The sequence below is a fragment of the Myripristis murdjan genome, chromosome 6 (assembly GCF_902150065.1).
Source record: "Myripristis murdjan chromosome 6, fMyrMur1.1, whole genome shotgun sequence".
Lineage (NCBI taxonomy): Eukaryota > Metazoa > Chordata > Actinopteri > Holocentriformes > Holocentridae > Myripristis > Myripristis murdjan.
In genome coordinates, this window is record NC_043985.1 from 28,488,786 (window position 1) to 28,514,557 (window position 25,772).

General features: G+C 42.1%; 1 protein-coding gene across 3 annotated transcripts in view; it reads left to right on the top strand.

The window, feature by feature from the left end:
* The first annotated feature begins 10,195 nt into the window (after positions 1-10,195).
* The window catches only part of bicd1a (bicaudal D homolog 1a), a 45,765-nt gene continuing 30,188 nt past the window's right edge, over positions 10,196-25,772 (top strand). For all 3 annotated transcript variants that reach the window (XM_030054283.1, XM_030054285.1, XM_030054286.1), the window contains exon 1: positions 10,196-10,411. In XM_030054283.1, coding sequence (XP_029910143.1) covers positions 10,196-10,411 — 216 coding nt within the window. The remainder of the gene's footprint in view (positions 10,412-25,772) is intronic.

Genomic DNA, 25,772 nt, shown 5'->3' on the forward strand with positions numbered 1-25,772 from the left:
AACACTCATTCACAGCATCTCTTACTTAATTAATAAAGCTGTTATTGTGGCAATTGAGGATATTGACTCCATCCTGCAAAGACCGAGTCAATTATCATTGCAGCTTCATTAACTGATAATACAATGACACATGATGTGGTTCCCAATGATACAGGGCTCACCCCGTGCTCCTCATGAAAATATTCCAGGATATTCCCTGAAGTCTGTCTATTCATCGCGCAGTTTAGAGCAACAACATAATCACTACTCCCCTCATAAACCCACTTTTCTCTGGTCACACTGTATTGAACTCTGTGGAATCCTTTGATCAGGGACAAATTAGTTCTTAAATCTGCTGGCCCGGTATCCAGGCAGATTTTATCTGTGAGCAGATTGAAGTAACCTGATCTCACCTAACAAGGGTTGACTAGGGTTACCAAGGCCTGACTGAGCCTTCTTTATGGCTCTGACTTTGTACACCTGGGAGAGGTCATTTAGATTTAAACCTGAAATTGTACTGCGAGCTCTAACAATTTCCTCTAACCTGTTCCTGTTTTTCAAGGTAAGCGACCCAAACCAGCAAATAATGAAATAATGACACCTTGCACATCAAACAGAGATGGTGATCGAAGGAAACTGATCCTTCATGAAACCTGCGAGGCACAGAGAATAGCGACATATGCATGTGTCCACTCTTGCACGGGACTGACTGCAGTATGTAGGGACAATCAAATGTCATTTAAGGTAAATTAGGGATTGGTGCCAGCATTTTAAAACTGTATATAAATATGGCAGATTTAACCAAGTTGTGAAATGGCTCTGCATGTTACTCTGCAGATTTAACTGTTATATTAACCCTTTCATGTATAGCGGTCACTACAGTGGACAGCAGATTGCCAAGTAACTTGCTGAGTGTTGTGTGAGTCATGCTTCCAGGGAATGAACCAGTTTTGGTGTTTCCGACATCTTTCCTTCAGCACCACCCATAAGCCAAAATGTCAAATTTCATGCCTCACAATATTTAGGGCAGATTAACATGAAACAGGGAAAGTACATTCATCTGACCCAGAGGGTGAGCCCTGTCAACCTTGGTGACCTCATGGCTTTTGCTGTAGTGCCACCCTCTGGGACAAATGTACAAACCTCATTCTCCCACCACTTGCATTCCCCCAAGTGGAAGGCCCCCACCTGTTTTGAGTCCTATGTTTTCTTTCTCTGTTGTCTCTGTCATCTTTGGCGAGACTAAAAAGATCCAATTTGCAAATGAGAGGTTTATTCTGCAGCTGTTTGTAAAGGTTATTGCTAAAATAGTTAAAGAACAGAGAAAAAAATATCAGCTGGGATTTTTTTCAGATCTCCTGTCTGTATTCTGTTTTCTATCTGCAAAAGACTGGCACAACACAACTATGATATTAAAACTGAGCAATATTTATCTTGCTATTACACTCTGGTAATGAATGATTGACTTGGGAGTAACACAAGAGACACACATCAGCTATCTTGATATTACAGTATTTCAATGAATGACTGATCTGAGAGCAATGACTAACCAGGAGACATCCGCATCAGCTATTCTTGTCTGAAGACCAAAGCATGAACAATACATCCTCTTTGTGAATGTGTGTCCCTTCTCCTAAGTCTTTCCACTTTTGTGAGGGCAAAGGGAAGACATTATCCTTTTCCAGTGGCTTGTCATGATTCACAACCTATTGGTGATCATGTCACTCACATCTGAGTGTTTGCGTCAAGCTGTTACTCGGCGGCACATGATCGCCATTAGGCCTGAGAGGACCGTGTGCTTTCCAAATGTGTGTCTATGAGAGTGCTCCATAATCAAATTGGGTGAAAGGCAGTCTTCCAATCAACCGCTGCATTGATAGGGAATTTTCCATAATGTCCTGCACATGTTGAAATTAAGACGGAAAAAAATGTTCTTGTCATTTGAAGCCTAAACCAAAATATACAGGAAAATATCCCAAAATGACTGACAGAGCTCTTAACAGAAGGAGTAGATGATAAATAACTTAAGAAAATTTTCCACCTATGAGCCTACACTCTCTTTGTGGCCATTTTTCCGTCCCTCTGATAGGCATGGTCTGTCGGTTCGACACTTTACTTCAAAGCAATGTGTCTTGAAATCCACTGGGTCGATTGCCATGAAATTTTGTAATTATATGTTCATGAACTTTGTTGCAGTGCCACCCAGAGGCCAAAAACGTTATTACAAAATGTCATAAGTGGGTTGCCATGATACTTGGTAAGTACATTCACATCCCCCAAAAGTAAGATTCCTCCTGATTGTAGAGATCCTATGAAGTTTCCTTTAGTGTCATCCTCATATGTTGTACACAAAATATGTATGCTGGCCTCCCTCTTTGTGCGGAAGCAGTTTATCCAGCTAGCCCAACAATCAAGTATGCTCAGAAAAGACTCCCAGACCAAAAAGGTGGTGTTGCCTTTGAGCCTTTACTAAAGAACATAACTTGACTGTGAAACCGAAATACAAACAATACAAAATATCCATAAATACAGGCTCTTAAATGCAGTTACAGATAAACACAATCATCATAGAAATTGAGTACAGATACATTAATCAATACACAAAAACATATATGGTGAAAAAGTGTAGTAAACACCTCAAAATAGATGAAACAACATGAACCAGGATCATATCCGAGCTAGATGGATCACAAATTAACAGCAGAGCAAACAAATCTACCTCTTATTCACAAATGACTATTTCAATATACAACATAAAAAAACAACCTTACTTATGATAATCTTGATTATTCATCATATAACATAAAGCATAGTAAAACTTACGGATATGGCCTTCGATGGTCTATGGTCTTCCACAGGGATCTCCTGAGTACATTGATAAGGACTCAACAACTTCAATGAGCACTGCTCTCACACACAGAACATGTGGCATCAGCTGGAGCGCCAGCCATGTGCTCTCCCGCCGCCAAAAACAAAAGTGAAACTGAAGACTAAAGCTGCATTTACCCCTTGTGTCCACATGCGGCAGTATTACACGGGAAAGCCATCAGATTGGTTTAAAACTCAGCATATGGCATACAGAGGCCATGACAATATGACTAAATGTATCAGCTTTGGTGTCACAATCACCTTTTTTTCCAGTGCCACCCTTAGGCCAAAATGTCAAATGTGATACAGTACCTCACACTCTAATGAGCAGATTGCCATGAAATTTGGTGAGCACATTCATTCTCCCCAGGGGATGAAACTTTTCAGTTTTGGTGACCTCATGGCCTTTCCATTAGCACGAAAATATCATTAAATGTAATTAGTACACTGATAGATGGTGTCATTACCTTTCTCGCAGCATCAGCTTTAGGTCAAAATGTCAAATTGGATAAGAGGATGAACCTCGTCAACTTTTGGTGACCTCGTGACCTTTCCTCTAGTGCCACCCTCAGGCTAAAATGTGCGAACCAAATTCTCCTAACATTTTCACTCCTCCCATCATGCACCAAGCAAGTGGAGCACAAGCAGCAGAGGCCTCACGGTTGCTCATTTTAGTTAGTGTGCAGAAAATACGCAGCAGTAGTTCTCCTCAGGACAGCAGCAGCAGCATAAATCAAAAATATCCTAATCACCATTAGAGCAGAGTTGAGAGTCTTGAGTTGTCTTGTTTCAAGGCTTTGAAATATTAATGTATTATGACAGCATTCAAAACTTTTTTCCTACTGATGACAAAATACTGAGAGAAATTAAAACAGGTTAGAGTTAATGAGGAAAACCTGTGAATATCTATCAATTATGCAAGGAAATTATAGAGGTTGCTGATACAATTACACATCCAAACCTCTCCAGGTGTTAACACAAACTCTGGCAAACCCCTGAAAACTCATTATATCATTGTATAGCTGTCCATTTTCATAGGACTTGAGTTGATAAAAAGGACCAATGCCACTAGGTGGAGACAGAATTACATAGAATAATATTCTTGTAGATTTCTGAGAAAATAACCAGCACGTTTCCTCACTCACTCCATAAGAAGTCACAGGCTGTAAAACCTGCTGAAAGGTGAACTGAGGTGTGGGAGGGCATACAGAGGCCATGGTGATAAAGACTAGCTTTCCGATGAATCAGCTGAGAGGGAGCACAACAAGCAGCTCAAACATGTTTTATGGCTGCATATTGTCAAGACATTAATCAAAATATAGGACCACATTTTTATGACCTTTTTGTATGGGCCTATCTAGCAAGAATTTGTTCTGCTGGCTAAGTTAGATGCAATAAAACCTTAATACAAATGACCCATAGCATTTGTGCATGTGAGAGACATGTAGGATCAACGTAAGATAATGGGATTGTATGACTGCATATTTACAACATGCAAGGCTTAAATTAAGTTAAGAATTGTTTAGGGACATTGGAATAAATACTTGGCCAGGCTCCTTATCTGGGGATCAGTGTCATTTGAATGCTGATTGGTCAGCTTTCCTGGAAGTGTGTTGTTACTCAGCAGCAGTTGCTCCTCCTTCATAATGATCATATACTACATGTGAAGCAAAGGCTAATAGGGGCCAACGACCTTACTGTACTAAGTTTGCAGGGAGAGAGCACAGAGAGCAAGAGGAAGTTGGTTTGGTCACCTGTCTTTGAAAAACAAGTGGGCTAGTAAAGCATATAGTTGTGTCTCAACGTGTAGCTCAAGTTCTTTGCTCCTCACAGCTGCATCGTAAGCTCTATTCTTTGGGACTGTTTCCATCCCTTACATAGTGAATTCCACCTCCGTTGCTCCAGCTGCCGGTTTTTGGCCCCTAAATGGAGAACAAAGCCACACAGAAATACTTTTGCAGCATCAAGGAGTTTTGCAGCTTTTGCAAAACACTGATACTTGATATTTTGATGGTAATTGTTTTGGTTTATTTCATTTCAATCACTGTGATGTCTTGTGTTTAGCTCTGAAATGCTGAATGTCCTGCCTGCACAACAAATTTACCCCTGGGTACCAATAAAGAAACCTTGAACCTTGACTCTTGACCAACAGGCTGACAGTTTCTTAGAAAGAAGGTTAGTCAAAGGAGTGGTGTCACTACGACTATCGTAAGTCAGATATTAAGGCATGGTGCTTCCCTGAAGACTGTGTAAGTCTCTGTAAGAGGATTTGAGAGAGACGACAAAGAGGCAACCTGATAAGTGGCAAGTATCAAAAAGATTTTTAAGGTGAAATATCGAGATCACCTGAATACAGGCCAAAAAAAATATACATCCTGTCAAGGGACACCTGATGACAAAGGCAGAGATGGCAGAGGATAAACTACTGGATGTGTGGAGTCGAGAGGACAAAGGGAAAGAGTCCTGCATGGATCCGGAAAGGGAGTCTGAACCATCCAAAAAGTTGTCCCACTCGATTGAGGAGATTCTGAGGAGAAAAGAGAAAAGAGGGCAAAACACATGGTCTGTTATCAAGGAGAACACCGGAATTACAAACCATTTTTTTCCCACAGGTATGTTCGTAAACTATCCTTGTGACTTTTTTTTTTTTTTTTTTTTTTTAGCTATGACATTAGACACTCTGTAGGTAACATTGATATCTTAGTATTTGGAATTATTAAAAGTGTTGGAATTTGCTCTCTACCTATAGAAAGTTTACAAATCAGACACCACTGACTGCATGAGTGACCATTCTCCCAATAAATACAGCGTGCCAGATACAGTTCAAGGCTGCAGGAATCTGCTTGTGCCACCGGTTTCTCCTCAGCTGTTGCACAGGGCCAGGCATGGAAAAGCATCCGCCTTTCCCCAAAGCCAGGGCATACGGAGCTAAGCTCAAGGGAGGATGATAGATCAAGAATAGCTCAGTGTGAGAGCTGCAAATTGCATAATTGGATGGTGATGATGAAAAAAGAGATTTTAATCTTCGCGGGAGAAAACTAGCTGAAAACGATTCTATTTAAGAAAAAGGATGATGATGATGGTGATAACAGCGGCAACCATTCGTTCCCAGGCACAGCTCAGAGGAGGAGGAGGCAAACGAGAATCACGTTCACTGAGTCGCAGGTGGAGCAGCTGGCCAAAGTTTTCCAGCAGACTCACTATCCAGACATCAACACCAGAGAGCAGCTTGCCTCTCAGCTGCACATCACTGATGCACAAATACAGGTGCACTGACTATTCCCATGGGCCTGGTCATTTAATTTTTTTTCTTAAAACTGTTGTCCAAGTGTTGACCAAGCCCATTTTAGCCTGAAATGCCACCCACTTTAAAAGTCATAATTCAGTTTTTTACCAGTTTGAAAACAGTCCAAGATATCTGTAATGATATATTTATGAGATGAAATTCTAATTCAAGATTTGTGCAATGCAGTTTTGCAAGTCATAATACTAGGTCTGCATATCCACACAGTGATTTTGAGCTGCTGTAATGCAAGAGAGACATATCCATGATGTAATTTTGACTTTTTTTTTAATCAGTAAAAATTGACCACATGCATGATCTTCACTATGGCTTTTTCTTTTTGCTGTTGAGGGTAGCTGGAATCAATAAAATAAACTAAGACTGCTATCGGTGCAGTGGGAGAAAGTCAAATAAGGTTACAGATGAGAAATAATGTCTTATGGAACAATGATTATCTTTAGACAGCTGTGTGGACATCTGATGAGTTATTCACTACACTGTACACTGCGACATAAACAAGCATTTCTTCTATTAGAAGATGATGAGTATATATTAATAAGGGATCCTGTTTTTTCTTTACTCTGCCATGTTATTATGTTGGGTAAATTTCTCCTCATGGTGCGCGCTCTTTGTGCTCCAGATTTGGTTCCGTAACCGAAGAGCCAAATTGAGGAAAGCCAAAACACTGAGGGATGCTGAACCGATGGCCAGAGAGCACACACACACAGTCAGTAATAAACCAAAGCTATACTGCAAACACTTCACAGAATACCAGAATAATTTGGTTCAAGGCACTGTGTTCATGTAATTCAATTGGTGATCACATGACTATCACATGCAGGGTGAAGCGCTGGTGTCTCTGCTGCCACTGATGACCTCACATCATTTTGCACCATACCTGCTCCTACAGAAGCCCCAGCTGCCGGCGGCGTGCTGGCTGCCATACTGCTTACCTAAGAGCCTTCAGTCACGGCTGCAGCTCCTCACACCTACGTGCACTGCGCCCGTGCTGACCGGCACAAACTCATCACATCACAGGAATATCTGTTTGGACCTGCTGGGGATGAAAATATAATCCTTTTTCCTACAAATGATGAGATTATTACATCAAAGTTGGCTTTACAGGTGACACGGTGCAATGTTTGAATCACTAATAATTGAGTTTATGCTGATAAGAAACTATTGCACCACGTAATCAGTAAAATATAAATGTATAAATGATGTGAGTGAGTGAGATCTGACTCTGCATATCAGGGGGTTTTGCAGCACGCACACACACACACACACACACACAGAAGGGTAGCTAAGATGTCTGTATTAGAGAGAAATGTTAACAGATGGGATTCAGCCAGGAGGTTCAGACATAGACGAGGCTCGCTGAGCGCTTTAACTTTTGTTCCTGGAGATCTCTGACCAGGCTGGTCCAGAAAGCCCCTGGGCTCCTTCTTCTCCTTTGTAATGCAGAAAGGGATCCCAAATTTTAAAGAATATATGTGGTTTATTCTTGAGCCAAAAGCTTATGGCTTCCAGGGGGGAAACCTCCACAGTGGTCTGAGTCCGCTGCACAACAGCAGGGGCAGCGTCTGGGATCCACTGGAGTAAGACGCATCTTCTTGCACTGAAAAGCAGCCACATTGAGCAGGCAAGCTGAGGTTCAGTCATGAAGAATGCACCCCAAGGATGTAGGACATAGGCTTCAGGTTCAGATTTTTCTCAAATATGGAGCCTATTGCTTTATTGACAGAGAAATTATAAAAAAAAAAATAATATTCAGAAAGTAAAGGAAAAGTAAGAAAATAAGAGCCTTCATTAGTCTTCTATTTATTACAGTATTTTGAAAGTAGCGGATTGAACTTGTGCTGTTTCCCTGGGTGATATGAAGCCTATGTGTAATCCTGAATTGCATTTCTCCAGCTTTGTTAGTGGATAAATCATCATCTACAATGGTTATTCCAAGATCAGCTTCACAGAGAGACTTTATATAAACTGGGATGAAAGACTCTGTAAAACCTGGTAATAAAGTTTTTTGTGTGTATGTCAGCATCTTGAATGGCTTTCTCCACAGCAGAGTGTGGCTGTGTTTCTTTGTGATAGTGGACCTGGTGATAAGTCTGTATTGATGCTTTTGTAAAGATCAAGGTTTCAGCACACTGAGTACTGTAGTGCAGTTCCTGGTACAGAGCTTTAGCGCTGTGTTGTTGTGCAGGAGAACATTTTGATTTTCTCATGACACCACAGTTCCTTGTCAAAGATAAGATACAGCATCGCAATAAACTGTTTATCTGTTTGACTTTCTAACAGAGTGCCTTTATCTTCATTGGATCTCAGAAACTGAGCTTATTGGCAGTTCAGCTGGACAATTCAGAGAACTTCAATCAGTTCAAACAACAAATAACTATATTGAAGCTTTCTAGATATATATATATATATATATATATATATATCTGTTTATAACACTTGTAAAAGCAGTGTATAAACTGTCTTTGTATTTGTGAGGAAACGTTTTAAGAGGTTGTAACTAAAAATAAAAATCATCAAACCAACACTGAAGATCCTCACATCTTTCTTTATAAAGCCTTTTGGCCATAAAACTGTCTCTACTGTCCCAGTTCACATTGAGAAATTACTGCTTGTGAGAGTGACATTGTTCTGCTGGCATGAACTGCTTGCAATGAAATGTTATATTGGCAGTTTATTTCTAATTATTAGTAATTATAAGTGCAGCAAAAACAACATAATCCCACTATCAGTACCATTACTGGCCTTAATCTTATTAAGTTCAATAGGTGTTGCATGTAGTTGAACTTTTCACCCTGGCCATAGCTCCTTTTACTGCCTCTGCCTGCTGATAAGATAAACTGTACTTGTGGCTGCAGAGGTGGAGCTAGAGGTGGAAAGAAAAGAATATCCGCTGGATTTTGTTTTATCAGCAAAGACAGACTAAATGTAACCACATTTTTTTTATGATGTGCATAATTTTGATATTACACTTCTTGTTCAAACCATAATCCTCTTTTTTTCTGCCATATCACATCTATGTCACAGGAAACGGCACACCTCTTATTACTTTGCCTGTTTCCATCTAGATGGCATGTACTATGTGAGCTTTGGTGACTTGAGTTGAAGACTGAAGATCAAATTAAAAGGGGAGTATGCATTGGATTTGTTATGTGTTGCAATTAATGTAAGAAATACACTACGGCATAACTGTTTACGTCTCAAATGTAGCAACATCACATGCAGTTAAACTTTCAAAATGCATAACTCATCTTAAATAATCTGAAAATGAAAAAATAAAGATATCCAGTCTTTAAATTACCAGCATGCAGGATACACAACCCTGAAGGGATACCTGGATGTGGCTTGAAGCCACCACAGAAATGAAATGAAATTAAATCATTTTCTTTTTACTTAAATTGGTCAATTCTTTAGATTTGTGTGTGGTTTTCTTGGTTATTATCATTATTATTATTATTATTATTAGTAGTAGTAGTAGTAGTAGTAGTAGTAGTAGTAGTAAGAATAATAATGTATTTATTTTCATGTCTTCTATACCCGGGCTAAATATTTTCTTTAATGTGGACAATTTTGTCCTATTACCTGCAGTATGCAACTGCAGAATAAATGAGTGAATTAATTAATGAATGAATAAATAAATTCCCGTCTCTGTACTCCAAAGCCACCAAGAGGTGGCGCCCTTGCACCCATGAATAAGCAGAAATGATGCTGTATGTTTTGCTGACTTTCACATACAGAAGACAACACTGACCCGATTTCATCTCGCAGGGCCTCCTATTAGCTTTTATGGTCGTTTCAAGTATTTTATATGCTCTATGGAGCGGCTGGCCACAGTTTGAAGGCCGTCACTAACATTATTGTTTTAATATTATGTTCCTCGCCTCCCTGCACTGAGGAGTGACAGAAGAGGGGGGCGGATATTCAGCATCTCGCAGCCTCCGCCCGCCTGTGCAGCTCTGTCCAAAGAGAGGCTGGAGGACCGCAGCCCGACAGAGGAGAGGCAGAGAGCGAGAGAGAGAGAGAGTGAGTGAGAGGGGGTGAGGGGCGATGGCTGCCGACGGAGGATGCGGGGAAACGGTGGACCAATACCGGGCCGAGGTGGAGCGGCTCACCCAGGAACTGGCCGAGGCGAACCGGGAGAAGATCCGGGCTGCAGAATGCGGTCTGGCTGTCCTGGAGGAGAACCAGACGCTGAAGCAGCAGTATGCGGATCTGGAGTCCGAGCAGGAGACCCTGAGGAGGGAGCTGGAGCAACTACAAGAGGTAGGACGATAAATTATTATTGCTGTTTTACACTGGCGAGTCAAACGCACTGCAGTGAGGAGGATGCAATCAGCTGTGTGGCCTGGCAAACTGTGCGCGCACGCGCGTGCGTGTGCTATGTGTGAGTGCGTGTTCCCCCGTCCGTGTCCACCTCAAACTAATAGGAGTGCTGTTTACACTATGAACTCAACGGGGGTCTGCACATCTGTGTCATTTACAGCAGGGCCAAAGAGAGGTCTGGGACCACCAGGGGTCCTTTTGTGGGTTCCAGGAGGCCCTCAGTATTGGCTTCAATTAGATTCAATTTGCTGGAAATTGCCCCAATTACAAAATGTGCAACAATGACTAATAACAGGTTTGACTCTTACTGCTATTTAATGGTAACATGAAGAGTAGGCAGATTAATAATTCAGTAACTTACTTTATCTAATAAAATATATCACCAGGAACGGTCCCCTGGAGCACAAAATCTTATGAAATTATCCTGATGTGTGTCTACATGGGGGTCTAGAACATCACAGTAGGAGGAGCATTGAGCTTGAGCTGCACAATAGCATTTTATGCTGTTTTGTGGCCATTGTTTAATGAGGATGGTTTGCACAACAAATCCCTATGCAACAGCCATAGACATTGCAACCTTTGTAATACAAGCTCAAGATCCTCAGCAAGAATACACTCATCCCACCACCACCCGCACCCCCCATCCTTTATCCTGTGAAAGTAAAGTTTATGGTAGGCCTATATTATTGTTTAAACATTCCTTTCCAGAGTGGATAATAGCAGTCTTTCCCTTTCAGGCAGCTTTATTAGGAACAAGATTATGTTTTTTTTCCTCTCATAAATCCCTCAGTAACAGGATCTTCAGACTTGCCCACTGTGGTGTATGCGGTGGCTCAAGTGCCCACTGATCCAAATGTTAAGATAAGCATTTCTATGAAGAATGTGTGCAGAGTCTAGACAGGCTTTCTTAGATCTGTTTCTAGCCACACTGCCGGCTGATTGCTCTTTCTCTACTTTGCACAAACAAATACTTAGACATCCTAATAGACTCAGACTAAATGGTACTTATTGTGATGATGGTTTCCCCTCATTTCCATCTGCAAATTTCAAATTGCTTTTATAATTCCATCAAGGAAAGTGCTATGCCTTCTTAACACCCCTCAAATGACACACTGCCAAGTTGCGGACAGACAATTGACCACATTAATCTGAGAAAGCCATTTTCTCATCTTACCAAATGCTGTGTCATTTTATCTGTCATTTATAGACAGTTCTTAGGGGTTGAAACCTCCACGTGAAGTGCATTTTGCAAAGCTTGAAACAAAGACATACATTTAATGTGACCCAGCCTGAATAATGTATGTGGGTTGTGTTTATACATTCAGTCATTAGTGCATACATGCATAAAGCAGAGAGAGGCAGATGCTGACAGGGCTCAAAGCTCAAGGTCGTCTATGGGGATGGAAGAGCCACGGTGCTGAAAGAAGAAGAGTGGAGGCTATAAAGTGTGGATGTGTGTGTGTGTGTGTATGGGAGGGGGTGGTTGAGTTGAGTTTGAAGTGGGATATCTGCTCCTCATTATAAAGTCCTATTGTCAGAATTAAACAGTGTCGTCTCTTATCCTGGGTTCACCAGTCGGTTCATACTGCTCATTCAATTCTGAAGCCTTGGTGGTAAAGCTATACAAAGACTGTAGGTGGTTTATTTTAGTATTTACATCACAGGCTTTGCCAAAAAAAAAATGGATTTTGTTACCTCTGCCACATTATTTCAGTAAAACAGTAGGCCTGCTGTCATTGTTTATGTCAGGTAGTCCATGAGTTTATTCAGCTTGTTCATTGAATTCACAAGTTTTCTTAATTATCGGCTACCTGCTAGATTGTATTCAGGAGTCTTTTCTTGGTCCTTTTCACTCTCCCTAATCTAGTTCTATACTTCAACTCTATCAACTCTGGTTCACATGTAGGTAAGGAGAATGAATGACCAGAGCTGTTGACTGGTATGCTCAAGTGTTTTCCCTTTCATCAATCTGCTCCCATGTCATATTAAAAATAATTAACGTTATATTTTCCTTTTTTAAACGCATGTCTCTTACTGCAAAGGATGAAAAAAAAATCCTGGTTGGTACTACTCTTCTGTTTTTAGCTTTATCTTTCCACTAACAGATGGCTCTCATTCGGATAGCCTGTTTGTCCTAGTTGTGTTGGAATCACATTTAATACTTAATGCATCAATATGGGCACTTATAAATGCCAAAAAAAAGAGATGAGAAATTGACCAAAAATAATTTCCCGGTAATATGGCTGAAATTATTTAGCCCCGTTTCAAGTCTGTGAGTCATGTCCGAGTTGGAACATGGGACTTCATCAGTGGGCGTACGCTACACACAGTTTGCTTCACCCATGACTGAGCATGTACTAGCCCGATTAAAAAATCATGATAACATGACATGCAGGGCCTATATGGTCGACACTCTTATCACAGCACACTATGTATGCATGCTATATTTACACCCAGCACATTCTTCCTTGTCCCCTTCATTCATCTGCTTCACCAGTTTAACTTTTTGCAAGGACTTAATAGAACAAGAATAATAATAGTAACACACTTTATTTGTACACAGTAGCACCCTTCATATAAGAAATGCAGCTCAAAGTGCTTTACTATACAGAAATTACATGCACCGACTGCTTCACATGAAAATAGACATGGAATGAACTTAAAAACAGGGATAGAATGCCATAAGTTTGCATGCTTTTCTTCAACGCTGTACCCTCATTTAACAACAATGAGGAACGAGACAAAAACCTCTCACAGCATTGTCACACTTGCATGCAGAATTTCAACGCTTTTTCGTGCCGCTCATCAGCAGCACATCACGATAAACAGACAGCGTCACAGCCAGCAGCAGAGCTCTGTCCATCTGATATCTTGCACTTATGCATCATTGGTGGTGTGGTGGACCATGAGGAGCAGAGACTATGTCACGTAAGAAAGAGAGACAGAGAGAGGGAATCAGTAAGGTTGCCCCCATGAGAGTGAGAATAAAGACAAGCGATGAAATGTTTGGCAGTGAAGGGCCTGACTCTGCCCAGTGACTGATTGAAGACATGAGACTCCTCTCTCTGTGGCCAGACCACTTTAAAAGCCAGAGAGCCTTGTAGTTTGTTCTCCATATCATTAGACTGCAAACTGGGTGCAAATTCCTGTCCGTATTTATCGAGCGTTTCTGGATACATCAGTCAGAGAGCATTCACAGAATCACTTTGTCGATGTTATTAATCTTATTAATCTTAATTAATTAATCTTATTTCTTTCTAGAACTAGAGGCATTTTCAGCTTGGGTATCCACGGGGCGTGCTCAACACTCCGCTCAAAAACAACATTTCCTTGTTGTCTTTGCTCGTATTGCAATCTAGATACGTTTCCAACAGTGACAATGGCATCGCATAATATTAGTGCAGAGGATTTCATGGACGAAGATACATTTTACAGGGTTTTGGCTGACAGATCCCCAAACAATAACGTTTTATTTCTCTGATTCACTACTTTGTTCTCGCAACCACCGCTCCCTCTCTCCATTCACTCTCTACCTCGCTCGACCACCACTGCTCTCCCTCCCTCTCTCTCTCTCTCTCTCTTGCTACTACTCAGCTCACTTGTGCTTTCTCTCTTTTTTCTCTTGTGGAGCCATATTTATTATCAATAAATATAGTCAAACAATTTATTTCATTTTAAAAAATGTTTTGATCCAACAGTAACATTTTTTAGACGGCATTTTAACTTTTTGTACACAGTGCAGGGCGAACTGAGCAAACTTGGTGGGTTTTAGAAGGATTTGGCCAATGGATGTCAGAAGCTCCTGTGCAATGCATTCTGGTACTTGTAGGCACTGAGGGCATGGCTCAATAGGAGTAGGAGAACTCAGATTTCTCTGTCAGTATAGCACACAATGAGGATTTTATTGCTTCAGTTAACTGCATTTACTATCAACACAGATTGGACATCCTCATAAACAGTGCTGAAGTTTTCCTTTAACATGTAACATCATCTACAGTTCCCTTAAATATGCGTCACTCTTTTCGTACTTTACTGAAAGCTGCTTCGAAACTCGTGTACTTTGTTTTTCTTACCTCAGAAACGATGTTAGATATAACTCAATAACAACAGCCGCAAGTGACCTTTGTTGTTGTCTATTGTCTTTATCCTTTGTGCTGTCTGTTGTTTCCCACCTGCCTTTCTGTCTGTTTGCGCTCCAGTCTGACAGAGGGCACAGTTTCCAGAGGTGATATTACGTCCTGAGAAAAACACCTCCCGTTTCTTATCTGTCACTGCGTTCTGTGAATATTAATCAGCGCAGCAGAGTGCACAACCTGTCACTACAATAAAAAGCACTTTCACCTTCCCCGCACTCAGGAGATGTGCCTATCCGACGGGCAGGGAAACTGCAAATGGAAACTGAAATTGCCTCCGGGACTGAGTGGCAAAGATATTTGAGTTATTGTTTGCAAGGGTGAAAGATGTCAAAAATCTATCGGAGAAACAAGTCATCTTCCCATTTCTTACCATATATATGGATATATTTTACTTCCACCAAGTTAGTTTTTTGTTTTATTTGCCAGATGTCTTGGAAGATATTGAATTTTAATTACAGTATATGCACAAAAACTCACAACCGACTGCTCTCTAATTTTGTAAACATCATTTATCCTCATTATCTGAAGTGGGTATCTATAATTAAGTCATTATCCATTTAGATGCACTGTATATATAAGTGTGTGTGTGCACAAGCTGGCCAGATTTGCATGTGTGTCCCTACTCTAGTTGCATTGTAACATGAATGGCCCACATGTTCTGGTCTTCTGCCCTCGGCCTATGTCCCAGCTGGTTGGGAACAATCAATGTCAGTGCCACACACACACGCACGCACACACATAATACACTTCACGTATAGACACATGCTGTACACACATATGGCGTGACTGTAGCGCCTCAGCTGCTGTAGAGCACGACACAATTTGGTCTCGCTGTGCCAAAATCAGTGCACCATTGTTGTATTTGTGGCTTGCTGTGGCTGTATCTCGTTTGGTATTAATCACAGTGAAATGACAGCCGGACGTGATGACGCTGTGAGCAAGCAAGCCAACAGACCGACAGTTTCTCTGAAAGACGGTTAGTCAGAGGAGTGGTGTCACTACTACTGCCATTGCTCTACTATCAGCCCTCCAGGGAAATTTCAGCTCTGCGAATCTATATTACAGCTCCTTTTGACTCTTTATTCAGTAAGAGTGAAGAAAAAAAAAATCAATTTTGTTTTGGGTTTGGTGATAAATACAATTCCTCTCTAAGAAAAACTGGTGTAGCTGGTGTGATTTCATGTAGGCATAGTACAAAGTTATCGTATTAGTTTTGAGTTCTTCAGAGACAGTTGCGTAAATCCCTCTTTGCTGTCCGCGGGGCCCCAGCAGAAATAGGACGGTAAGTGTGTGTTTGTTGTGCTAAAAGCAGGAAGTCTTTCTTTGTCCTCTCTTGTTTTCCCACTTGCCTCTCTCTTCACTTAGCCCCCCTCCTCCCATCTCTCTCTCTCCCTCTCTCTCTCCCTCCCTGTCCTCTCGCTCTCTTATTGCCTCCGTCCCTCCGGCCTGGTGTGCCTGTCCCTGGACTGTGGCCTGAGCGGTGATGGAGACACCATTACCCTGTGGTTTAGGCTTGTTAGCGCTGTCTCCGGGCAGATCAACCTCACACAGGACAGAGAAAGAGGAGAAGGAGGACGATGCCACCGCTGCAGAGTGTGAATGAACAGGTTCATATGGCTGTAAATGATGTTTTCATGAAATATTCACAGAAGAAAAATCATGCTTGCTTGGATGAATATCTTTTTCCACTTGGAGTATTTTGTCATTTCAGTCAACCAATTATACAAAAGTAACACCCCTACAGAAAAAAAAACTGATGCTCATGTTTTGACAATCCCTGCAACACACAAATTTGAGGAAGAAAATGAAAAATGAGTGGGCTTGGACATTGAGTTGATTGATTCCATCACTGTCAATATAACCCGTCCACTCTGATATATCTTTGACTCTTTGACATGCTGTCATTGAAATCACAGGACTGTAATAGGATTGACATGTGGGATAAGCTGGGGACGGTGCCAAAAGAGATTGCCATCAAATGCTCCATCGGCGAAGTCTTACATGGTGACTTGTGTGCAGTAACTGAAAAGAAAGTTGGGGTCGTGATTCAGCGATTCAGTGTGAAGTCATTCTTCCGGCTCAAAGACGGTGAGGATGACAAATCTGTTATTGCCTCATAAGTGCCTCACTCTCTCTAAGGCTTTTGGAAAATTCAACGGGCCAAAAGCTCTCAGATGGTCTTTAACAACTGGACGCAGATGATGAAGATGATCTAAATGCTGGTGACTGCACAGAATAAGCGTAGTTGGAGATATACTCTAACCTTATTTTCTTACATTTTTTTAATCTGAAAAATTTCCCAAGCAAGATAATCTCAGCGAACAAGAGGCCTCAAGTTGATTTAGCCTCTATTTTAACGTTATTTTTATGCAACATTTGAGCGTTTTCATGTTACGATGTGCTCTTACTCTCAATCACCTGCTAACCTGTTTGAGTTTAGGCATTGTTGTAAGCAGGAATAACAGCTGATTTCAAAGGTTTGACACCATAAAGTGTTTTTAAAGAAAAATGATAAACGGTATTCCTATATGTCATGCATTGCAAAATGATTGGAGGAAATGTTAAACAAGGCGTAGACGGCAGTAAATTGGATTTAACTCTAAATGACACTGGAATTCTGCTGTAAATGCTTTTGTGATGGCAGCTCTCGTCCTGTTGTGCATGCACAGAATGATAAACATCTGTTATATGACAGAGAGTGTGTCATGTTAATGCTTTGCTTTGAAAAGGGTTGGTCATCAAAATGAGGAACGGCATCAACACACCAAGAATGTACTACAGATGATTGATTGAATGCGAGCCCGCCCACCGGAGATTTGCTCTCTGTATTATCTCCATACATAGTCAACATGTATCATGTTAATGACATATGACTGCTCAGTCTTCAGGGACCATGTGGCGAGCGGGTGACGCTGGTCCTTGACTTTACCTCCTCCAGAATGACTTGTGGAGCTCAGTGAAGGACCTGCGCAAAGTCAAGCTATGTGCCTCAAACCTCAGTGTCCTATGCAGCAAACCTGAATATATGAGGAGGGAGGAGTGGCTTTTTCCAGAGGTGTTTCACATATTCCCTCACCAACTGTTACCTGCAGTGGTTATGTTGTTGGCAAAATGCAGCAGACAGACTCATGCAGTTGCTGAGCTGATGAGATTTGGAGCTAAGGAGGCCATATGAACCTGCCATTATTCTGTATTCTTATTCCCTCATGTTCAACCTTGCACACTGAGGCAGATTGAAAAAAAAATAAGTATGCAAAAATTGCATACTTGCTAACCTTATTAACTCAGCCTCTGTGAAATCCTCAATCTGCTCCAGTGTGCCTGACAGTGCCTCCTGTTTAGGGACAACAATAAAGCTGTGCTGGTCCTACAGCCCCTGCAGAGACCAGCTGTGACTGTAAATCTATCTGCCCTGGCTGGGGAGAAAGGATGCATTACAGGTGTCAACCCCCCCACCTCTTCTCCCCTCTCCTCCTCCTTTGTCTTTCCCTGTTCGCTCCTCTTTTACATCAGCAAGGGTTCCTGGGGCACGGGGGAAAGAGGAGGGGGTTAGTAAATGCAAATGGATGGACTGAACCAATATCTATTTAGATGGCATCACTGCTCCACTTTTCTGTGATTCTATTTCCCTTCAGCTCACCATTCTGTATCTCTCCATCTCTATTACCATACCTCTCCTGTGATGTCCCTCCCCTCTCCACCACACACACACACACACTCACACACACCAGCCACCCACACTCCCCTGTGGCCTACCCCCGGACTGAAGTGGGAGGAAATATGCATCGATTTCTGCTTCGTGCGAACGGAGCAGAAATCGCATGTGGAAATCAGCGCATGATGTCAGTGAAACCCATCTCATGTTTTAATGTAACGTCTTGACAGTAAGTTGCCCACAGCAGCTGTTGCACCAGATGGGATCATATGAAAATTCAAAATCGTGATCACCGTGACCAAATGAATCACGATTTTCAGAGTTGTCCGGTGTTGTTAAAATTTGCGGTGAATGTTAAATGACGGCTATTTCACATTGAAATCATTTCACTATTTTTTTGTATTGAAAATTTGTAGCCTTAAAATTTGAAATGGTGCAAATAAACATTTTATCATGCCTTTTTTGAAGCAGATAAGGCACCAAAAGAAAAAAAAAAGTTTGTTATAGATTTATGACTTGAAATTTTGACACGCAGCTGCATCTCAAAATTTAATTCAAATTCTCAGCTTTCAGATGATGAATACCACCTCTATGTGGCATTTACCTTTGACCCTTTATCTCCCCCTGAAGCTTCCCTTACCCCTCCTAAAATCGTCCACTGTGCTCTGTATCCATGGATTTGAATCCCATCCTTGTTGTAGTCGTCAGCTTTTCAACATTTCAAGTTGAATCTAATCTAAATTTGGTAACCGTTGCATCCCAAATTGCACCGATAACAAAGCGATTGTGAAAAAAAAAGCTAATGAGAAATGTATTTGTGCCTTGTGATGTCAGGTGGATGATAGCCAACCGTGGATATAAAGCCAAAGTAGCTTCAACAGCGCTGTCATCAAGGGAGCGGGAGGTTTAATTAGAGGAGAATAATGCAGATGTCAGACCTAAGTACATGGGAGGTGCTATCATTACAGGGGTGATGTTATGTACTGTCACTGTGATTATCTGCCGTGAGACGTCAGCCATAAAGATAACATTGTATTGTACATTCACTCTAGATAACACTGACATCTGAAGGATGGTTTTGCAGTATTACACTGTAAATGTATGTAACCTGTTTTCCTGTGTCGATGATGGTGATAAATGACGGGCTGCTGGTTTGGTGGGTTTGGACTGCGACCCAGCAACAGGCCCAGCAGGGGCAGGGATGCAGTTGAGCATATAGATAAGGACCTGTCTGCCCTTGTGTGTGGCCTCTGGTGTTTTACACTTGGGGGGGGGGGGTTGGGTGATTCGTCTGTGGAAATGAGATTGAGAGGCAGACAGGCGTGTGTATTAATGTGCTTGTGTGTGTTGGCAGGACCTGAGGGGACCAGACCATGTGTCTTTGTGGTTGACTTGCACATTAAGAGCATTTTTCAGCATAAGTGTGTGCGGTATTCGCTATCTACATGTGTGTGTGTTTGTGTGTGTGTGTGTGCTGCAGCAGGAGTAGCGGCGGGGCTTTGGGTGCGGATGTTGTGATTGTGAGCACAGAGGGAGGGATGTCAGGGTAGAGCGGTGGTGGTGGTGGTGGTGAGTGACACTGACCCACCGGGATCTCTCTGTTGTTTCAGGTTTTTATGGTTGTGTTGACTTAATGGGAAAGAGGGGGGTGGGCCACTGTACATAGAATGAGAGTGGGCCTGGCATATGGGACAGAAAATGGTTTGGTGTTGAAAGAATTTGAAAGCCTTTATATGATGTAGCCTTGAATATTATTAGTTTTTTTTTTTTTTTTTTTTTATTGATCCTCACCTTCCTCACTTGAATCAGTCAAGGACTCCCTTGCTAAGGCTGTTCTCTCTGTGGACTGGGTCCAGGCTGGCCCAGCCCTAGGTGGATTATGTTTTTCTGAAAGCTCTTTTTTGCTGCAGTGAAATAGTTGAGACGAGCGTAGAGGGAACAGGACTCTTGTGCCTGCAGGCTGCTGTATTGATTAGCGGTCTACTTTAGCTGTGTGTGCTGCAAACTCTGAAGGCATAGCAAAAACGCTCTCTGTCCTCTCACAAGGAAAACATTTGTATTTGCAACCCAAGGCCCTCCTTGCGCTAATTTAGGAAACTGTGCTTGTGCCACTTCTTGAATTTATTTTCTCGGCATAAAATGCCGTGGTCTGGCAATTTAGACAACACAAATCGCCACAAATGTGTGCTTGAAAGGAGTGCTATCTTCAGTGCTATCTTCAAAGCATCACTCATTTCAGTCACTCCGCCTTGACTGTTTCTACACAGAGCAATTTAGTTTGGACTACAGTCTCCTTTCACGCTTATCATCCCCTGCCTCTGCAAGGAGCAGGCAGAAATGCTTCCTATCTAGATAACCAGAGGCCATTATATTCAACAACGATGTAGAGCGCTCTTTTGATCCTCTGAAGTTCCTGCTTCGCCCCCCATTATACTGCACATACGCACTTGCACGCATGAGCACACAAACACCCGCACACACACTTACACGGGGGTTTGTGGCACAGAATCGGGTCAAAGGATCTGTCTTTGTCTGTCGCGTCGACCCTGTTAGGGCATGTGCGTCTGTGTGGGGCTAGACAGCTATTAAATCATCCCCATGTTAACCCGTTTAATTAACCCTATCCTTCACCACTGGAGGAAAGGATGTTAAGTTAGGTCATGAAACTGAAAGCTGCAAGGAAGGAAGTTTATTTAAATTACTGGTTGGAACCACATTATGTGGTATAGGTCGGCTTTTCAGGTTTTGCACCGTGAGTTTGGGGTCGCTTGGTATTGGATATTAGTGTTTGGTAAATTCCTTAATACTGTTACACAATTTTAGCCTGATATCAGTATCAGTGTTGGTGCATCTCTAGTTTTAAACATTAAAGCTGGAGCTTTCATTGGGAGTGAGTCACATTAAAAGTGACCAAAGGTATTAATTTAGCGCTCTCTCATCGGGAGTGAGTCACAGTAAGAGTGACCCAGAGGTATTAGCGCTGTCAAAACACCCCACAACATGTCAGCTATGTCAGCCTGAACAGGTGGAATTACGCCTTTTTTTTTCTGTACTCCACAGAGTCAGCGCTTGAATCTACCTTGTGATCTATCAGGATGTCTTTTGAATCCCTTTTGAAATGAAGATGTTTGAACAGTTGCGAGAGGAAGGAATGAAAGCATGTGGACTCAGACCGAGACACAGATGTTGTTAGACACAAACATAAAGAGACAGAGGAGAGGGAACATAAGGTGAAGTCTTTTTATGTGCCTAATGAAGAGCTGCCGCTGACATCACCTTGGTAGAAGTCTGTTTCAACAGCGATGTGTCTCGATTTAAGAGGATTCCCATTGGTCTGAGGGGCCTGGCACAGACACTCTCATGTTTGTAGAAAAGCCCTGAGTCACCCAGAGGCCGTGCGTATCGATACCAGGAGAGTTACTGTGTGCAGGGCAGCCTTTCCATTACGGTCTGTGTTTGTCTGCCTCGGCTGAGTGCTCTTTATCTGCAGTGACCCACTGCGCCAGAGAAGGGAGAGGCTGTACACACAATGCTATAGACCATTTAATCTGTCTCCGATCTCTCTCTCTCCCCCTTTCTCTCTCTCTCTCTCGTCTGTGTGTGTGTGTGTGTTAGTGACGGCACCACTGACCGACTCTGGGTGCGTCTGCTCGGGCTGACGCAGAATACCAATCAGCCTGCGAGCCTCCAAACGCCTTTCTCTTTGTTTCTCAACCTCCTCCTCGTCTCTCTCTCAGCCCGCTCCCTCCCTCGATCTCCTGTTCCCTCCTCGCTATGCCTCTTCATTTGCCTTTGTCAAATTTTTTTTCTTCTTTATTCATACTCTTCAGCCGCCGTGTCCTTGGAAATATACAGCAAAATATGTATGAGTGAATCATCCGCTTAAGAGAGAGTCAATGCAATTGATGATTCAAGTGGAGAATGTTTTTTTTACATGGAGCGACTGAGTTCAGCTTGAGTTATAAACCTCAACTCAACAATTTGATCCAGTACTCTTTTAAATCCATTAAATGAATGCATGCAATAATAGAGGAATAGCATTTTTCTTCTAACATGTTAGGTAATAAGATAACAGATTTTACTGAAATGTTACTTATTCATAGTCTGAAACATTATTTATTTTTTACAAAAAAGTTGCAATTAGACAACCACATCATATGGTCTGTTTTTTTAAAGAATAAAAGCTTTTTACATCAGTTGAAACCAAAGTCGGAGCAATTAAATCTATGTATTTATTTCGTTTGCAGATCAGTGTAGTTGAATGGGCAGAATTTATGATTGATTAGTTGAATGGGTCCCTAATTTGTACATCCTGGGATTAGTCAAACGAAGGGGGTGAGGGAGGAGGTGTGGTAGAAAGCGGAGAATGAATTAGAGTCGTGTTTGCTTGCTGCTCATCAGGACAGTATGCTCGAGTCCCAGTGAATCACTGTGTTTATCACGGTGCACCTGGAGGGGCAGCGTACGTCTGGCGCACAACTTCACCTCGTCGCAATCACGGCACAAAAACACACTGGAGCTCTCGCAGACACACAAACATACACAATTACCCCATCTGGGCTGCAGATCCTCTGAGAAAAGTAATTTGGCTGCGGCACGGCTGAGATGACCAAGACGGAGAGGCTGTTTCTCTGAGATAACGCTAAGCTGCAGGAGAGCGGGTTGACTTTAAATGTTAGAGAAACTTGTTTATCATTAGGAGGTGTGTGGCGACAGCTGAGGGCTCCAAGTTCGGGGCTGATATGCATCAAGTCACAGGCATTGTAAGTCCACCATATTGCAATAATGCTGCGATATTAAAACTATATCTATAGTATATATTTGCGCAATTATCCCTGACAATGTACTCTGAGTAGACACAGTAGGGCATACACATTCTGCTGTCTGGAGCCTTAAAAAACATTACATCACCAAGCAGAGTAGTAAAGAAACACTTGAGGCAACAGTTGGAAAGAGTAAGTACTCTTACCAAATGGAAAAAAAAAAAAAAAAATGCAAGATAGCTGCAATGTCTCCTCCTCGTAGGCACAATGGATGCAATACATGCTGAACTTTCACCCCATCGCTCTTTCTCTTCTCTGTCCTCTGGAAACACAGCACTGTGCGGTTTAATGGACATGGTAGAAGGCCAGGGTCTGTGTGTGTGTATGTGTGTGTGTTTGTGCATCAGGACACTGGCAGAAAAGACTCAGAGGGCATTGTGTATTAAAGCCTCCTCTCCTCCTCTTCATCCAGTGCAGTTTTATGCAGCCCGGTGGCTTTTGTAATATCCAAAAATGAATGAAAGAAGCCAAAAAATGACTAGCAGTAAAGTGTGTGTATATGCACGTGTTTGAGTGTATTTGTGCATGCCTACTTATGTGTGTTGGCACGATGTGAAGAGTAGGTCATGTGTTTTTTTTTTTCCCTTTGGTCAAGTCACTCATCATCTCCTGGAGGGCACATTACCAAGCAGAGACAAATATACACATGACACAGTTAGAGCTGGTGCAGTGTGTGGGTTTCTCTGATTAGAGGGTCTTGTGCACACAAACCAGTAGCCCTGCTGTTCTCTTGAACGCCATCTTGACACAGATATTTCTCGTGTGGGAGGTCTGATCTCACACGACCCGACAAAGTGAAGATTAGATAAGATACATTGGCTTGTTACTGAGGATTAGGCGGCAGGGTCAACAAGTTAATAACCCACCGCTTGATTTCACGCCGGGTTACTGGGCTGCAGTTTGTTCGGTTCATCTGGAGAGCAGACGACAGGACAGAAGAGGCCGTATCAGGACTGAGCGGAGCTGAAGAGAAACAGATACAGATTCAACAGATTGGAAATGAAGAGTCATTCGGGATTTAGTGAGCAGATCATGCCCAGCTGCCTCTCTGTCTCCCCGTTCGGCGTCCTCTCAGACGGGCACAGAATGAGCGTACACAACGCGATAGGCACTCTGGGAACGATTCCAGCCCTCTTTCTTATCTTTTGTAGGGATGAGCAGACCGGAGCCAAATTGAATCACTTTAACAAGGCATGTCTTTTTGACTAAACACAGCCTGTGCCCTGGCAGGCTTCTCCATTTAACACACAGGATGCACGCATTCACTGCCGGTGAGAAAGTGACAAATATCATCATGGATTTGTCGTATTCGCTTAGAATTTGTATCTGTAAAGCACATGAGGTATTTTCTGGCTGCTGTTATGTATTATAGATTTTTTTTTTTTCCTGGAGGTCTCAGCATAATAGCGTGTTGTTATGAAAGGTATAATAGCTTACATGACAGTAAATAGCGTTTCAATAAGGAGGAACAGAAAGGTGGGCCATGCTTTACATTGGCAGACTATACCCTATACTTTACTTGAATCCAAACACACACACACACACACACTCTCACATCATACCAGCCCAGTGTTTATGTAGATAGTACATCATGGATATAAGAGCTTTCTGCCAGCTAGGGAAATTAAACTAAGGGCTTTAAATGGTCCTGTAAAGCACGCCTGCATGGGCACTCAGCATTAGGATAATAAACCACACGAATCCCCGATAACTCAGGAGAGCACTGATCTCTTGGTGTGTTGCTCAAGTAAGTGACACATGAGCACACACACACACACACACACACACACACACACACACAGAGAGAGAGAGAGAGAGTCAAAAGCAATGCATGCACTTTGTTTGAGTGAAGTTGTGGTGCACTGGCTGGAGGGCAGGAAAAGAGAGGAAGGAGAATAGTCGTCTGTAAACAAGTTATGTTAATGAGTCATTTGCGAACGCGTAGTCGATCCTGATTAATCTGAATCTCAGAGGCTGTCTGCCGAACAAGTTTGATGAATCAACGGGAAACTTCTGTTCCCTTTATCTGCACACCATCCTTTGTATTCCCTCCTTGCATGCATCTCTTGGAATTCATGTAATTTCAGCTATAAAAGGGACCACATGCTGTTTCTGAAATAGATGTGCATGCATAGTTTGCATTCTCATTTCAAATTGAAATTCTTCTTCTTTTTTTTTTTTTAAATTATTCATTTACTCACTCATTTATTTGTTATTTTGACTCGCCTCCATTCTTCAAGATTTGCCTTTAGCAAGCTTCCTCTATTACGGGAGTGGAAATGTGCCTGTGCGTTGTTGTAGATGGGATATCTCTTGACTTGGCACTTTTCCCCCGTGGCTTAGAGGCACGCGGGGACGTCTCTATGTCCTTATCGAAGGACAAGGGCAGCGTTTCCCATAAACCTCCTCTGGTGGCTCGTGGATATGAATTTTCTTTAAACTATAGTAGCCTATGCAATGTCACACTGGTTGGATTTCTTTTTCTGACAGTTTTTGTTCTTTGTAATCATTCACATGGGTATAAATTCCTGCAGCCCTCACTCAGACTGGGTGTCAGTCTGTCCAAGTCCAGCTTTTATGAGACTCAAATTCAATAACGAAATTACTTTTCCATTTTCATTTTAGGCATATAGCAACTGCTCTTATCCAGAGTGACTTACAGTGAGTGAAAGCTTAACTTTCTAGAC